This window comes from Pseudorca crassidens, chromosome 9, assembly GCF_039906515.1.
Source record: "Pseudorca crassidens isolate mPseCra1 chromosome 9, mPseCra1.hap1, whole genome shotgun sequence".
NCBI classification, from domain to species: Eukaryota; Metazoa; Chordata; class Mammalia; order Artiodactyla; family Delphinidae; genus Pseudorca; species Pseudorca crassidens.
In genome coordinates this window covers 104,583,866-104,599,594 of record NC_090304.1, presented here as the reverse complement: position 1 = coordinate 104,599,594, position 15,729 = coordinate 104,583,866, and the positions used below count along the sequence as shown (strand labels likewise).

Below are 15,729 nucleotides of genomic sequence, written 5' to 3'. Positions count from 1 at the left end.
CCTAGGGCTGCCCTAACAAATTGCCACATATGGAGTGGATAAAAACAACAGGAATTTGTTTCCTCACAGTTCTGGAGGCTAAAAACTGAAATCAAGGTGTCAGCAGGGCCATGTTCCCTCTGAAGGATCCAAAGAATCCTTCCTGGCCTCTTCCAGCTTCTGGGGACACCTGGTATTCCTTGGCTTGCGGTGGTTCCACTCCAGTCCTGCCTCCATCTTCACGTGGCTTTTGCTCTGTCTCTCTGCATCTTTTCTTCTTAAAAGGATACCAGTCATTGGATTTAGGGCTCACCCTAAATCCAGCTTTGTTGCTGAAATACCGGCTTCCCTGTGCACCGATGCCGAACAGAAATATGGAGACAGAGATTTTGGAGGAAGAGAGATGGCTTTATTTTTCTGCCGGGCAGAAGGGAAGACACAGCAGGCTAGTGCCTCAAGAGCTGTGCCCCCCTGTCCTGGGAAATTACAGGGGTTCTTATAGGTGGAACTCCCAAGGATACGTGATAGGATCAAAGTGGTGAAGGTCTTGCATTCTTCTTCTTCTTCCAGTATTTTAAACCAGTCACTGCTGGCGTCAGGCAGCCTGTTAATTGGGTCCGTTCGTCTCTGGGTTATCAGCCTGCGACCTTCTTTCTGAAATGTAAACAGCTACAAGGGGTGATTTGCTACAAGAGAATGCAGCAGAGAGTAAATGCCAGGTGCAGGGTACAATTCATATGGAACCAGAGAGTAAATTAGCTTTGTGAAGGACAAGTCTAGCTACAAGTATTTGTTAGTAGTAACAGCTAAAGAATAACCAGGATTGCTTAACTCTTTCAGGGCTGTTTATGCTGTTTCCCCAGCCTGTTCATTGTTGCTTATTTTTCTTGTTTATCAGAAAAGTCTCATTTCTATTTTCACTGCAACAGTATGATATCATCTCAAGACATACTGATCTTTAGGAAATATAAAAGCAAGTTTTAAAACTCATCTCTATTCTCAAGTCCATAATCCTTTAGAAAAGATTTTTCACATAGGAAACCATTTGAGAACAGTACAACACATTATAAAATACAATGCAAAATTGAATATGGTTGCAAAAATATAATTACTCTTGGAAGTTAAATATATGCACAGAAAAGCACTGTTCCCTTTCAGTACATATGTAACGGTGAATAAAGTCTGACACTGTTTGGTTTCGACTCTTCAGGTGGCAGGGCAGAAGGGACCTTGCGCTCAGCTAAGAGTGAGGAGTCTCTCTCTTCTCTCCACGCAGCCGATGGTAAGACTAAAGCATCAGTTGTTTTATTCTAGAATATATTTCATAAAAGGACACACAATTAAGTATATTTTATAAATACATGCTTAATAAATAGGCTATAGACTATGATTTCCTAAAAATACTAGTATCTATTGATACTTAGCATTGTCCATTGATGTTTTAATATGGTAACAGTCTTTAATTTCTTTACTTTTGACGTGATTGCTATTCAATTTACATAAAAATAGGTGAATGTTTTAAGTTAACCATTTATATTTATTAAGGCCCAGTGGAAAATGGTGTTAATAGTATTTCTTTAAATTTCACAATGAGAGCACAATGTTTGTTACAAAGTGTAAAATTAAGCAGTTTTGATGTTTAGACCAGTAGTCTTTTGTCTTGCAAATTTAACCTGAGGTTAAATCTCATACATCACTTTGGTTAGAGGCAGCCGTCATTATCTGAGGATGATTAGTACCAGGAGAAGGCAACTTAAAGTGAATCTGCCTAAAATGGGGACCAAAATTTTATGGTAAATAGTACAAAAAGATTTGATTGCAACTTGAAGAACAAAACTTAAAACTTTTGAAAATAACTTTTTAGCTTCCGTTTAGGATAAGTCGGGTTATAGTTGCAACTCTGTACTAATTTTTAGAATGAACAAAGATTACTTCCATGTTGACTTGGAGGGAGGTAGAACTTTTTTGACAAAACCATGTAGTTTAGCAAATAGGACATCCTCCACGTCGTGTTTGGCTTGTGCAGCAGTATGATAAAAAAAGGCACTTGTTGCAAAAGTAATCAAGAGCTGCATTGATTTCCTACGGACTTTTCTTAATCCATTGGTATTGAAATTGTGCTCTTTTGATGTTTCCTGGGGTGTCTTCCTTCTGGTCAACTTTCTCATCCTCATTTATAACTTCTAACTGCCAGGTCCTCACTGACCAATGGCTCTGCTTGCGATTCAACAAATCCTCGCATTTCACTTCAGTTGGGTGTCTGACATCTTACTGGTTTTCCAAGATTTTGCATTTCACTGAAGTCAAGAGAATGGTTCACAAAAACAATGCAGTGGGCTGGGTAGGTGCTTGTATTAAGCAGCAAATAATATTTGAGTAGGGATTAATTTTATAAGTGGTCAACACATTAGTGGATGTGTTTGTGTTAAGACAGTGCCTCTTTATAGTACATTTTCACTATGACAGTTCTGATCATTGGAATAGAATAACGAGATAGAGGACTTCTTTTACCAGTTAGACGTTTAGCAGTATCATAAAATCAGGTAATACTCTACCACTCTTAAGGCCTCTCCTTGAGAAACTTAAAGCCTGTTCTTGTTAAAGAAAAAAAAAATTATTTTTAAGTATTTGAAAGGAATCCTTTACTAAATATATGTAAACACTTTTTTTTTTGAGAAGTTCAATTTTGTAGTAATTTGGGTATGAGGATTTTTCCTCAGAAAAACAAACAGAAAACCCTTTTTGCTGTTGTGTATCCAAAGTACCATTTAAAGTGGTTAGTTCTACCTCACAAATCATGTGTGAGGTCAGTGATAAAATCAGACAAAAAGAAATGAAAAACTTGGGCAAAGTCACAAGAGTCAGTGTTGGGCTAGTAATAGAATCTAAGAGTTTTGAGTCCTTTTCCTATTGAAACCATCAAATGCATTCTTCCTCTGATTGTATCAAATGTGTTTGTTACTTAGCATTTGCTTTGGGAGTTCCATCTGTGTGCCCCAAGAGACAATTATGTTTTCTTACTCTATATGGTATGTTTCTGCTGTACTGAGTAGATGATTTCTCACGGCACCGTGTATCCTATGACATTCATACTCTGATATTGTATCCATTTTTACCAGGTGATTCCAAGCTGTTCCGACCCAGAAGACCCAGATCTAGCAGTGATGCCCTGAGTGCCTCTTTTAATGGAGAGATGCTGGGGAACCGCTGTAATTCCTACGATAATCTGCCTCACAACAATGGGAGTGAGGAGGAAGTAGGGCTGCTGCACATTCCGGCTCTCGTGTCTCCTCAGTCAGCTGAGGATGTTGATCTGAGCCCACCAGACATCGGGGTAGCCAGCCTGGATTTTGATCCGATGTCATTTCAGTGCAGTCCTCCTAAGGCCGAATCAGAATGTCTGGAGAGCGGGGCTTCCTTTTTAGACTCATTGGGATACTCCAAGGATAAACAGGGTACCAACAGAAAGGACACAGAAGCAGGTGGTAGCCAGTCTCAGACTCCAGGAAGCACTGCAAGTTCTGAACCTGTCTCACCTCTTCAGGAGAAACTGAGTCCATTCTTTACCCTGGACTTGAGCCCAACTGAAGAGAAATCATCTAAGCCAGCCTCGTTCACTGAAAAGGTCGTCTATGCTTTCTCTCCAAAGATTGGACGGAAATTAAGCAAATCCCCCTCTCTGAACATATCTGAGCCAATTTCAGTGACCCTTCCCGCTCGGGTGTCAGAAGTCATCGGTACCGTCGCAAACACAGCAGCCCAGAACGCACCTTCTCCAGCTTGGAACAAAAGTGGCGAAGAAAGTGATGTCATAAATAGATCCCCCACCCAGGTAGTAAAGATAAAAGCAAACGAGAGAGAGGCCCAGGAAGGGTGTGAGTCTGAAGTCCAGCCCCTGGACCAGGTGGCTGCTGCAGACGCAGACCCGCCAGGGAAGGAGGAGCCTGCCTCAAGCAGTCAGAGTAAGGCTGTACCTTCTGGACAGACTCAGACAGGTACCATTTGTTTTCCTCCATTCTTTCTTTAAGCTAAGAGGGATCTTCAACCCCGTGTGCCAACTGTGCCTTTTAAGAGAAGTTTACTCCACAGCTAGCCTTTAATCAAACAGAATGTTTTTCTAGGTGGTGCTGATGGCTCAAAGCCCTAAATTAAAATCAATCAAACAGAAAATCCCCCAAAGGGCCAGTGGTCCTGCTTCAAACCTTCATAAAGTCCCCTTATCTCCTTGGACAGTCAGAATTCCTGGATAATTTTTGCACAACTTCGTAGCTCTTGATTCTGTTTTCTCTTCTGATAAAATACCTAAATTATAGCCTTACAAGTTAACCAGCCAGCCTACACCGTCCAATCTAAAAACTATTCTTAGCGACAATCTGCAAGCCCTTGAAGCTTGTTTTTTAAGCAATCTTTTCTGAGCCAGTGAGGGACCTGCTTCACCCCCGTCTCTGTGGCAATCCAAGAGGAGAGTGCAATCTTAAACACTCTTTTGTTTTAGTTTTCCTTCTGAACCAGATGTGTTTTCTACAGCATTTGCATGTGGGATAGAAGATCGTGGATTGCCATTTTGAAATATGGAAGGCACCCATTTTTTTAGTGATGAAATGGGGAGTGTTTGGCTTTCCGTATAGGATAACACAAGCTACCTTTTCACTTTCATTTTTTTTCCCAATTTCCCACCAGGAGCAGATACCCATGACCCCCCTCAGGATTCCGTTCCTGTAAGTTCAGTCTCTCTTATCCCACCACCACCGCCTCCGAAAAATGCCGCCCGCCTGTTGGCGCTGGCCTTAGCTGAGTCTGCACAGCAAGCCTCGACCCAGTCATTGAAGAGACCGGGCGCTTCCCAGGCTGCTTGTACACATTATGGAGACACAGCAGTGGCTGCGACTGAAGAGAAACTGCCTACTGCCTGCTCTAGTGCTACCTTAGATAAAGCCTATTTCCAAACCGATAGGCCAGCTGAGCAGTTCCACCTCCAGACCAAGGCCTCCGGAACCTGTGACCAGCCAGCACCGGATACGGCAGCTACTGAGGTTTATACCCATTCCAGCGCCGCTGAATCTGGGGAGCAACGACACCCAGCAGACATACCAGGCAGTCAGCCGCCTCGAATCTATTTATCTGGGGACCCAGGAAAGGCCAGAGTCACTTCAGTTCCCTTAATAGATTCTGAGTCTGATGATCACATACGTTTCCCTGAAGACCAGTCTGTGAAGACCAGTATGCCGACTGTCTCCTTTGTGGGCCAGGATCAGCTTCGTTTCTACAGTGGAGACCAGCCTCCTTCTTATCTTGGTGCAAGTGTGGATAAGCCCCTTCACCCTTCAGAACTTGCAGACAGAGCTCCCGCACCTTCTAATTTGCCTAGGGACAAAATCTACCCTCCTTCTGGGTCCCCTGAAGAGAATACCAGCACAGTCCCCATGGCTTACATGACCACTGCTCCAGCAGCAGCTGACTTGAGCGCCAGGGAAGCCAACTGGGATGTGGTCGAACAGCCCAGCGCAGCAGGGTTCACCGCTGCCACCCTCCAGCGCGGTCACAGAACTAATCGTCCCCTCCCCCCGCCTCCTTCCCAGAGACCCTCAGAGCAGCTCCCAGTCCTGGGGCAGGTACAAGCCGCAGCCAGTATAGGACTAAACAACGCCCACAAGGTAAGAAGGGGGGAAGTCAGTGAGATGAAATGTGTATTTTTCCGAAGGTATGTCACTCTCCAGCAGGGTGTGTTGTTACCTTGAGTGAGATCTGACATCTGCCTTTAAGTCCTGTGGCAGGTTTCCGTGAAACATTTCCCAGTTGAGGTTGGGATCTGCCTTTATTGTGATGCTGGTTTTCCTCTGAAAAAGGAGTGGTTACTCGATGGCTCTAGTTTAACGATACCTGCTCCCTTTAGTTCCTAAGCATGTAGGTAGTTTCTTCATAGAGATACGAAGAGATTGTGAACAAACGAGTCAAGCTGGGCCTTAGGTGTCAGGGTTGCAGCGTTTTCCCAGCTCCATCACTGATTCATTGTGGCTCTGGGCAAGTCGTCCAACCACCTCTGCCAGTTACTCACATCTGCACTACCAAAGTGCTGTATTCTCAGGACATTTGAAAGACTTTCTGCCTTACAGACTTTTTAGCAATATCAGAGATGACAGTGTCTTAGGACTTGTTATTTTCTCAACATTAACCAGCAGATTGTTCTACAGTTAAGCACCTGTTTTGATGAGAGAATGTTACACGCAGAATGATAAGGGTTTTTGTGGTCACCTTGAACTAAAAGGACTTCATATCTAGTCTTCTGTGCGGGATGCTCTTTCTAGTGGCTGCTTCTCAAGGGGAGCATGTTTGCAGCCCTGCAGTGAGGACCACGTTTGGCTTCTGCTGCCACAGACCGGCTGGAGCACAAGGAGGGAGGGAGAGACAGGGACTGTTGGATGCCACCTAGACGAGTCCCTTTCTGTCCTTCCCTGGACTGGGGGCTAAAAACTGTCCACTGGGCAGCCGTGAGTCACTTTAAAAACCTCTCCAGGTAGAACCAATGCTTCTTGTTTAACAGAATGTTCTTGGTGTTGAGACTGAGCTACATAGATAGACAGGGTGTATGTTTTTAAGCCTGGTGGTTATTTGGCTAAACTTCTGTTTGGTCCGCACAATAAGATAGTGTCATGGGCCACCTCATCTCACGTTGAAAACCTATCGTAAATGAGAACAGCTCTCCAAAGATGGGATGGCTGCTACACCAGATGGCCACACAGGCCTTCTTTTCGTGGCAGTGGGGACAGGTCGGTCTCTGTCCTGTCCAGTGTATCCGCACAGCTTGGGAAATTTCAAGCTGCTGCCCAAATGGCCTCAACTTGTGAGTTGTGAATTTAATAGCGTTTGATTCCATAGAGGGGAGCAGAAAAAACAAACTCATAATGTTATCATCTTTCAATAGGTTCAAGGAGTAGTTCTGGCTCCAGAGAGGCCGCCTGAACCCAGAGCCCTGGGTGACCCCACGCCTGTCCTGGCCGGCGACGGTGGGGCCACCGCGCAGTGTCCCGCCTCTGCGCCCGCTCCCCAGCCCAGCCTTCCCGAAAAGGTGCGGGAAGTTGCCAGGGCCCCCCCACTGCACCTGCGCGGCGAGCCTGTCCCCGTGCACTCCTCCTGTGGCTTCCCTACCCCGGGGCCCCCCACCAGGACCATGGAGAATAAAATCGCCGCTGCCATCCACTCCAGCTGCCCAGACACGTCCAGCAGCTCTGGGCACCACACCTTTGTCACGACTTCCTCAGCCTCCGTGGAGGACGTTTTGCCTTTACCAGTCCCTGTCCCACAAGCCAAGCATGCCTCTCAGAAAACTGCATATTCCACCTTTGCTAGGCCTGATGTCACCACTGATCCCTTTGGTCCAGAAAACTGTTTGCATTTCAGTATGACTGCAAGCTGCCAGCACCGCCCCCAGAGCGTCCCCCCGCATCACGGCAAAGTGGAGCAGCACCAAGCGTACGGCTCCAGATCCGAGCCGCCAGCCTCCGTGGGTCCTCGGTACAACACGTACGTGGCCCCGGGAAGAAACGTGTCTGGACACCACCCGAAGCCATGCAGCCGGGCCGAATACGTGTCCTCTCTGAGCTCCTCCGTTAGGGGCAGTTGCTACTCCGAAGAAATGCCCCTGTACCCCACCATCCGCAGGGTGCAGTCTCTCCACACCCCTCCGTCGTCCATGATTCGCTCTGTCCCCATTTCGAGGACAGAGGTGCCCCCAGATGATGAACCAGCCTACTGCCCAAGACCCCTGTACCAGTATAAGCCATATCAGTCCTCCCAGGCCCGCTCAGACTATCACGTGACTCAGCTCCAGCCTTACTTTGAGAATGGCCGGGTGCACTACCGCTACAGCCCCTATTCCAGTTCTGGTTCCTATTACAGCCCAGACGGGGCCCTGTGTGACGTGGATGCCTACAGCACAGTGCAGTTGAGGCCCCTTCACCGCCTGCCCAACCGCGACTTTGCTTTCTACAATCCTAGGCTGCAAGGAAAGAACGTGTACAGCTACGCTGCTTTGCCTTCACGTCCCCGGGCCAACGTGACTGGCTCTTTCTCTGCTAATGACCACAGTGTAGTCAACATGCCTCCAGTCGCCGAGGTAAAGCACACTTACACCTCATGGGATTTTGAGGACATGGAAAAATACCGCCTGCAGTCCATCCGGAGGGAGAGCCGTGCGCGGCAGAAGGTGAAAGGGCCTGTTATGTCCCAGTATGACAACATGACCCCCGTGGTGCAAGATGACTTGGGTGGGATCTATGTCATCCACCTGCGGAGTAAATCAGATCCTGGGAAAACTGGACTTCTCTCGGTGGCAGAAGGAAAGGAGGGGCGGCACCCAGCCAAGGCCCTCAGTCCCGAGGGAGATGACCGCCTCTATAGGAAGCATCTGGAGCCAGAGTTCGACAGAGCGCACCACCATGGAGGACACGGCAGTGGGCAGTCAGAGAAGCCGACCCTCCCTCAGAAGCAAAGTAGCCTCAGGAACAGGAAGCTGCATGACATGGGTTGTAGTCTCCCTGAGCACAGGGCACATCAGGAAGCAAGCCATAGGCAACTGTGTGAATCAAAAAACGGGCCACCTTACCCACAGGGAGCCGGCCAGTTAGATTATGGGCCCAAAGGGATCCCAGACACTTCTGAGCCAGTCAGCTACCATAACTCTGGAGGGAAATATATTCCATCAGGGCAGGAGTCTCTAAGACTGAACCACAAAGAGGTGAGGCTCCCCAAGGAGCTGGAGAGGCCTCGGGCTAGGCAGATTGCAGCCCCAGAGAAACACTCCAGAGACTGCTGCAAGGAGGGGGGACACCTCGCGCAGTCAGCAGTCCCACCCCCTAAGCCAGAGCGGAGTCACAGCCTGAAGCTCCACCATACCCAGAACGTGGAGAGGGACCCCGGCGTGCTGTACCAGTACCAAACACACGGCAGGCGCCAGGGCAGTGGGACTGTCGGGCCCCAGTACGATAACCTGGAGGGCTACCACTCCCCGCCCCAGCACCAGCGAGGAGGCTTCGGAGCAGCGGCGATGGGCACGTATGTGCCACCCAGCTTTCCCCACCCACAGAACAGGACATACGCTACAGCTCTGGGGCAGGGCGCCTTCCTGCCCACAGAGCTGTCCTTGCAGCATTCTGAGACACAGGTCCATGCGGAATGAGCCCTGGGAGCAATAGAGTTGAAGCAGCCTCTGCTGGACAGTGGACTGTTCTATTTTTTTCAGTAACCAAAAAAAAAAAAAAAAAAAGGCTACAGAACCCCCGACCACATTTAAAAAATAAGAAGAAAAATAAATCACCATCTTTTTCCCCCTTCCCTGCTTCATCACCACCTCTTCCATCTACAAACTGTCATTTTTGTCATTTAAAGATCTGAAAGATTGTACAGCACTGTGTTGAAAATCTCATAAAGAAATTTGTTACAGACCATACTTGCCATATATAAGGGCTGATTTGTAAGAGCCTGAGGACTGCCTTTAACTGAATTTGAGTTTGACTTCGTCCTTCCTAGCATTTTCTGTGTCCTTCAGAGCCTGATGCCCACTTCCCTGAAGGTCTTTGTGTGTCCTGTCTGTTCCCACTTGCTTTCCCAGTAGCCATGTCTTGCCTAGAGGGATACCTGTTTTTCTAACTTCATCCCCCCTGTCTTAGAAGGGGCTGTGTGTTATATTAGAGTGGAGAAAAACTTCTCCTTGATCCTTCACATAAGTCTATTGGACATTTAGAAAATTACAACAAAATAAAAGGAATTAAGACTTTAAGTATTTAATAACCATCACAAAATGTCAGACCACTTAGATCCAGGCTGAACTGTGCTTGTCACACCCTTCCATAGCTGCTCCTCGCAGTGCAGCGGGCAGACGCCTCTCACTGCAGAGGAATTTGTAAGCTAGAATTAAAGAACCTTCTTAGCTGGAAATCAGTGACCTTTGTTAGTACCAGAAAACGACATCAGTGATTCTAAGCTGCTGCCTCCTTCAGTTCTTTTTTTTTATTCTCAGTAATATTTGGTAAATTGTGATCCTAGTGAAATATTTCACACCATTTGTTTTCCTAAAGCAACGTTTGTTTTTCATTTAAAAAAAAAAAACAGCATGGTTTGACTGGATAAACACATAATTTATCATGATTACAAATTTACATGTTAATTTGTTTCTAAACCAGGTGTCCTGGGAATTCTTAAAGTAGCTACAGGTTATCTGTTAGTAAACTGAGCGTTCCTGCAATAACCACTTAGCACAGCCCGTTTCACCTGCTGGAATTCTGGGCAGTGACCGTTTACACCCTGAGGAATGAACGTACTGTTTCTTCCCTCTGTCCTCGTGCGATCACAGTCTTACTGTAATTGCCATCCACACCAGCATTTCAGGTATAGTCCTTACAACGCTGGAGACATGTTAAACATGTTCATACCCAGGGCTTTCTTTTGAAAGTTGCATTCCATTTTCTCAACCCACCTCACCACGTATGCCAGACTAGAAGGCAGTCCTGTATTTATAAAATGAGTTGAGATTGTCATGTCATTCCATAGCTCTTTATAATACTTGATTTTTATACATTCTCATGTTTTAAATGCTCAGTTTGTAGAAGATACTAGGAGAATTTCATTCCATTTACTGGATGGTTGCTGCTCTGGCTTTTTAAAACTTGGGATTAACTTTTATTTAGAGCAAAGAAAAATCTTTTAAGAGGCTAAATTCATGCTGCTATTATTGCTGTGAAATTGTATAAAGATTAGGATTCATGCCAGTTTTTTTTAATCTAAAATATCATGTGATTGCATTTTAAGGGTTTATATTTAGAAAAAAATAAAGTTTTAAGAGCAACACATTTATCTATATGTGGAAATATGCTGTAAGGTTTTTTTTCGTTCCTCCAGAATTGGTCAGAGAGATTCAATAAAGATCATGGTAGAAATCCTAAACTTATGGAAAAGGTCTGCAGAAATTCAGACCTCTAGATGAAAAGTGCAGACCCACCTGGTATATAGTCACAGTGTTAGGGAACCTGATAGGATACTTCCATTTAGCACACACACACATCAAGGGCTCTGTGCAGGAATTTGCTCTTTGGTGAATATGCAGCACTAATATTTTTTCAGCCACAGCCATCTTTTTGCCAGTAGGCAATCCATTGTCCCCTTGAGATAATATAAGCCCTGTAAGCTCTCACCAACAGCAGGGAGACTAGGAAGCGAAGCTGGTGTGACCCGGAGATACAGATGGCTTTAGGAACTGAGAGCCTAGAAGGATGTGGCTGAAGGTGTCCAGTTCTAACATTTGTGGGTTTGTCACACACATTATTTACTCCTGAAACTAAGGTCTCTTTTATAAATACTAAGGTTAATTCTTGAAGGGGGTTACTTTATTAAAGTGCTATGGGTTTAGAAATGTCAGGTTAATATTTTGAATACAGAATAACGACTCAAATTCCTGGTATAAGTGTGAAACACAAACTTTAGGTAAAATCTACAGTTGCTGCACTTGGTTTAGGTACAGCCTTAACTCTGGGTTCAGTTATTTGAAGGACTTTGCCAGTATCCTTCCCTTCCTCATATTGTGGGTAGACGGCAGGTCACTGTGACCCGGTTACCTCAGTATAATTCACCTTGTGTGTGACTGCACAGACTGAGTAACTGTTTTGACATGGAGCATATTACGATGAGAATGTGGACCTGCCGTATGCATTAAACCCAGAATTTAATTCTGTTGGTATTTTCACAGCCATGTCTCCAGATTTTATCCTTTTTGGCAAAATTCTGATACCACAGCTTTGTTTGATTGAAATAAATATTCCCTGGATGTCTGGCCAGAGACTTTGCTAACAGCCCCGGAGATGCCATCTTCTTTCAGTAAATTTCATCTGAGCCTTACCGCTTCCTGTAGTCAGTTTCCTTCCAAACATGCAAGTCCGTGGGGATGGTCCCAGGATAGGGCCTGCACATTTTTATAATGGCAAAGCATTTTCTAAAAGGGTCAGGTTGAAATATTCTAGGACTAATCCTGTAAAGAAGAGGGACCATTAATGTGAGTGGGCATAGAAGAATAGGCTATCACCACATCTGAAGCAGCAGTAGACATATACAGTGTAAATTTGAAATTTGCCCTTTAGTTTAAAAAAGGAGCCTGCAAAGTCCATATATCTGTTCCCAGCCCTGTCAGTCACCCATTCAATATGTTGGCAAAGTATCGTCTGAGCAGTGTGTGTAAGAAGTAATAATGAAAGCAAAAGGATGTCAGAAAGTTAATTCCAAATGGTTAGAGGCATGTGATTTTTAGTACTATGTGTGACGGAAATGTCAGGAATGGTATATTTGTGTGCAAGCTAATGTCAGTGTGCACAGAGGGTCTTTTTTCCTTTTTCGATTAGTGCTGTTAGTGTTCAAAGAATAAAAATGGTTGTTTTACAGTTTAGATTCCAAGGTAGCAAAATCTGATTTTTCAACCATCACCTGCATGAGAGAAGCATCCTAGGAAGTCTTAGATCATACTTCTGAGTTCTTTAATTTATATAGTGTTTTTTTATGTTTTAATATTTTTGTGAACTGGTGTAAATTGTTAATGCATATAAGCTTGTGTATTTTTGTAAATAGTTTGTGATTTATTTCTTGACCCATATGTAAATATTTAGAGTCTCATTTCTTCAAAAGTTATTTGAAGCTGAGTTGTGGGTTTGGGGTTTTATTTGTTTGTTTCTTTGTTTGTTTTGGATGGGGGTGGGGGGAGAGAAGGGATTTTGTACTCTGATAACCCAGATGGAGATACCTTGTGGTTTAAAGCAAATGTCCCACTGACAGCAATTCAGATATCAACAAAATTATTTCAGGTTAAAACAGACTTCCTTGTGTATGTGTTTCCTTTTTAACCTAATATGAATTATAACAAAATAGATGGGGTAATAGGGGGTATTCAGACCAAAAGATTAGCATTTGTATGACACAGACTATTATACCAAAAGGAATATTATTTTATTTGAGGGAAGCGATTTAATGTCTCCTGTTTTTATCTGTCACAGTATGCTGCCTGGCCGAATTTTCACCAGGTAAGATAGCACCTTTAGAACTGCAGAAACCTTGTCCTGCACTGGAGGGTCTGGGCAGACTTGCTGCATGTAGGGCTGCCCTCAGGCATCTGTGCACTGGGCTGCCGCCTGGCTCCCAAGCTTGCGGTTTCCAGGAGGCTGAATTGGCTTCTTAGGGTTCCCCAGAAGGGGGCTCTGAATAACAACCATATTTCTAAAGATTCCCACACAGCATCTTGGACATCCTGTGTACTTTGCAGAGTGAAATGACCAGAAAAGAATCAACTCCTACACTCAGTCACCTGTGGCCAGGTGGTTTGTGGATAAAGATAAAGCATTCAAATGTGACAGCTGCTTCCAGTAACCCACCTGCCTGATGGGGGCCCAGACGCCTTCCTGTGCCAACGTTCTTCTCAAAAGAAATACTTCATATCAACCAGGACTTTCTGAAGGAAAAAAAACAAAACACTTCAATATTAAGCTATTGGAATCCTAGTTTTCCTACTAGGAATGATAAATTACAAATTATTCTTCATCCTAAAATATTAGGGCTTGTCCCTTTTTGCCAGTAAAAGGGAAGTTGCCCGTTTAGTACAGATGACCCTGGCGTGCCAGCCATCTTTTATATATCTGTGTACCACACTCCAGACCGGAAGCAAGATATAACATCTGCTTTCAATAAACACTCCCAGCCTGAACATGTGTTCCCACGGAAACTGCTCAGATGGGATTAAAGACATGTATGACATCGCCACTGGGTCTTCTACTTAATTTTCTTAAATTCTCAATACCAAGTATTTCATTACCAAATTTCCTTCATACTGATGAAAATACAGTACCTACCTCTTAAAAATGTATATTTATTTGTCACTGAGGAATCAGTGATGAATACATTGGTGGTGTTTGGGATTTTAGTCGTTCATGGTCCTGTGGGAAAAGGCACACTTTAAAGTGATACTGACTCCCTGTTACATTAAAACTTGGGGCACCTGCATCCACCGAAATAAGACATTTTAATTGCTATGTTTCTCACATAATTGAGAGTGTACCTCTTAAAAAGAAAATTGTAAGGTTTAATTTTTATTTTAAATATTTTAATTAAAGTATTTCCAGAATATATTTCAAACCACAAACTTTGCTGTCAGTATCCCTAACGATTCACCATTTACATCTCTGGATCACTATACCACAAGACAGTGATACTGTTGGGACACACTGAGATAAAAAGTGTTCGCTTCTATACCAAATGCTCTACCACCACTGTCCTATTATGTTCTTGCAGTTTTTTTTTTTTAATTTCCTATATCCTCCTTTTCTTTCTGCTGTCACTGCCTGCTGCTGTCTACGTGGTACCTGTAAAACTTTCTCTTCCTCTAAATAACCATTCAAAATAAATAAGCTTGTCAAACTGGTGAGCAGAACGAATTCTGAACTGGGGCCCTGAAAGATTGGGACTTTGTGTCACCTGTTTTTCATTACTTGGAGCCTGTGATTCTTTTCTCCTAACAAGGTGCTTGGATAGCCGAGTTTCAGAAGGTGAGATGATTATATAAGATGCTTAGAAGGGAGAATAAAACAAAAACTCTTAAGAGTTCTCCCTGCATTTGACATTTTGTGAGAAAGCTACATGATTAGACAGACTGGCATTTTCCATGTGAATAACTCCCCATAGAGGAATGCTGGCCCACAGAAGACATCCAGCTCCACCGTGAACTCCAGTGGGAAGAGAGAAAAGAGTGCCAGGCACATACAGCTTCAGCTGTCATCAAGTCATTCAATTAGTGCCCTTTTTCTTTAAATCTAAAAACATTTTGCAAAACATCCTGAAAATTCTCAGCCACTTGTTCATGTTTCAAACTGGGCAAGAAGTTCTCAAACTTTAGAATCCATATACAGCACCTGGATAGCCAATTAAACGTAAGATTCCTTGAGCAACCGCTGGACAGTCTGATTCAGTAGGTCTGGGACTGGACTCAGGAATCTACAGTTTTATCAACCACTGTGTGATTCTGGTACAGGTGGTTGAGAAATAACTAAACAGCAGCTGTAATAGGCTTCTCGCAGAGGGAATACCGGTTCCAGTTTATAGAGCTTTGCCACTTTTTCGCATTTGCACCTTGGCTCCCCGTCACTTTACTGATGGCTAGAACAGAAGTGTATCATTAATTTCTCTGTTCCCGGTGATTACATATTAAGCCCAGATTCAATTATTTATAGCAATGACACATAGGTGTAATTGGGCTGACAAGCAATATAGAAAACAATTTAACATTTTCTAAAGCTGGTAAGATGCTCATGACCGTCATTAACTCCCATTATATACTTACATAGTCAAGTCTTGGGTGTGAGCCATTCAGGCTGGTCAGGAAGTGTAGTTCACGCATATTGCTATTCAGACAGCCAACTCAAATACTATATTCAGGGGAAACAAATAACTCTTAGAACCAAGTGATCTGCTTTCGCACCAAAACTTTTACAGGAACTACCAGCACATAATTAGCTTATTTGACTTTTTAGTTTCATGTATTTCATCAGTTGTGGGCAATGGTATAGAAATGTTTTTAACAGCCAATGGTGACACTGCTTACTATATACAGTGCTAGTCAGTGCTGTAAGCCTTGTACATCTGTTAACTCATTTGTTCCTCATCGGTTTATAGATGAAGCCAAGGCCCACAGAGGTTCAACTCTTCACCCACTGTCGTACAGCTGGTAAA

At 44.1% G+C, this 15,729-nt stretch overlaps 1 protein-coding gene across 7 annotated transcripts in view; it reads left to right on the top strand.

Moving 5' to 3' along the window:
- The window catches only part of ARHGAP32 (Rho GTPase activating protein 32), a 267,370-nt gene extending 254,541 nt beyond the window's left edge, over nt 1-12,829 (top strand). For all 7 annotated transcript variants that reach the window (XM_067751560.1, XM_067751559.1, XM_067751558.1 and 4 more), the window contains 4 exons: nt 1,190-1,261; nt 3,099-3,974; nt 4,660-5,633; nt 6,902-12,829. In XM_067751560.1, coding sequence (XP_067607661.1) covers nt 1,190-1,261; nt 3,099-3,974; nt 4,660-5,633; nt 6,902-9,154 — 4,175 coding nt within the window. In that variant the 3' untranslated portion in view covers nt 9,155-12,829. The remainder of the gene's footprint in view (nt 1-1,189; nt 1,262-3,098; nt 3,975-4,659; nt 5,634-6,901) is intronic.
- The last annotated feature ends 2,900 nt before the right edge of the window (nt 12,830-15,729 follow it).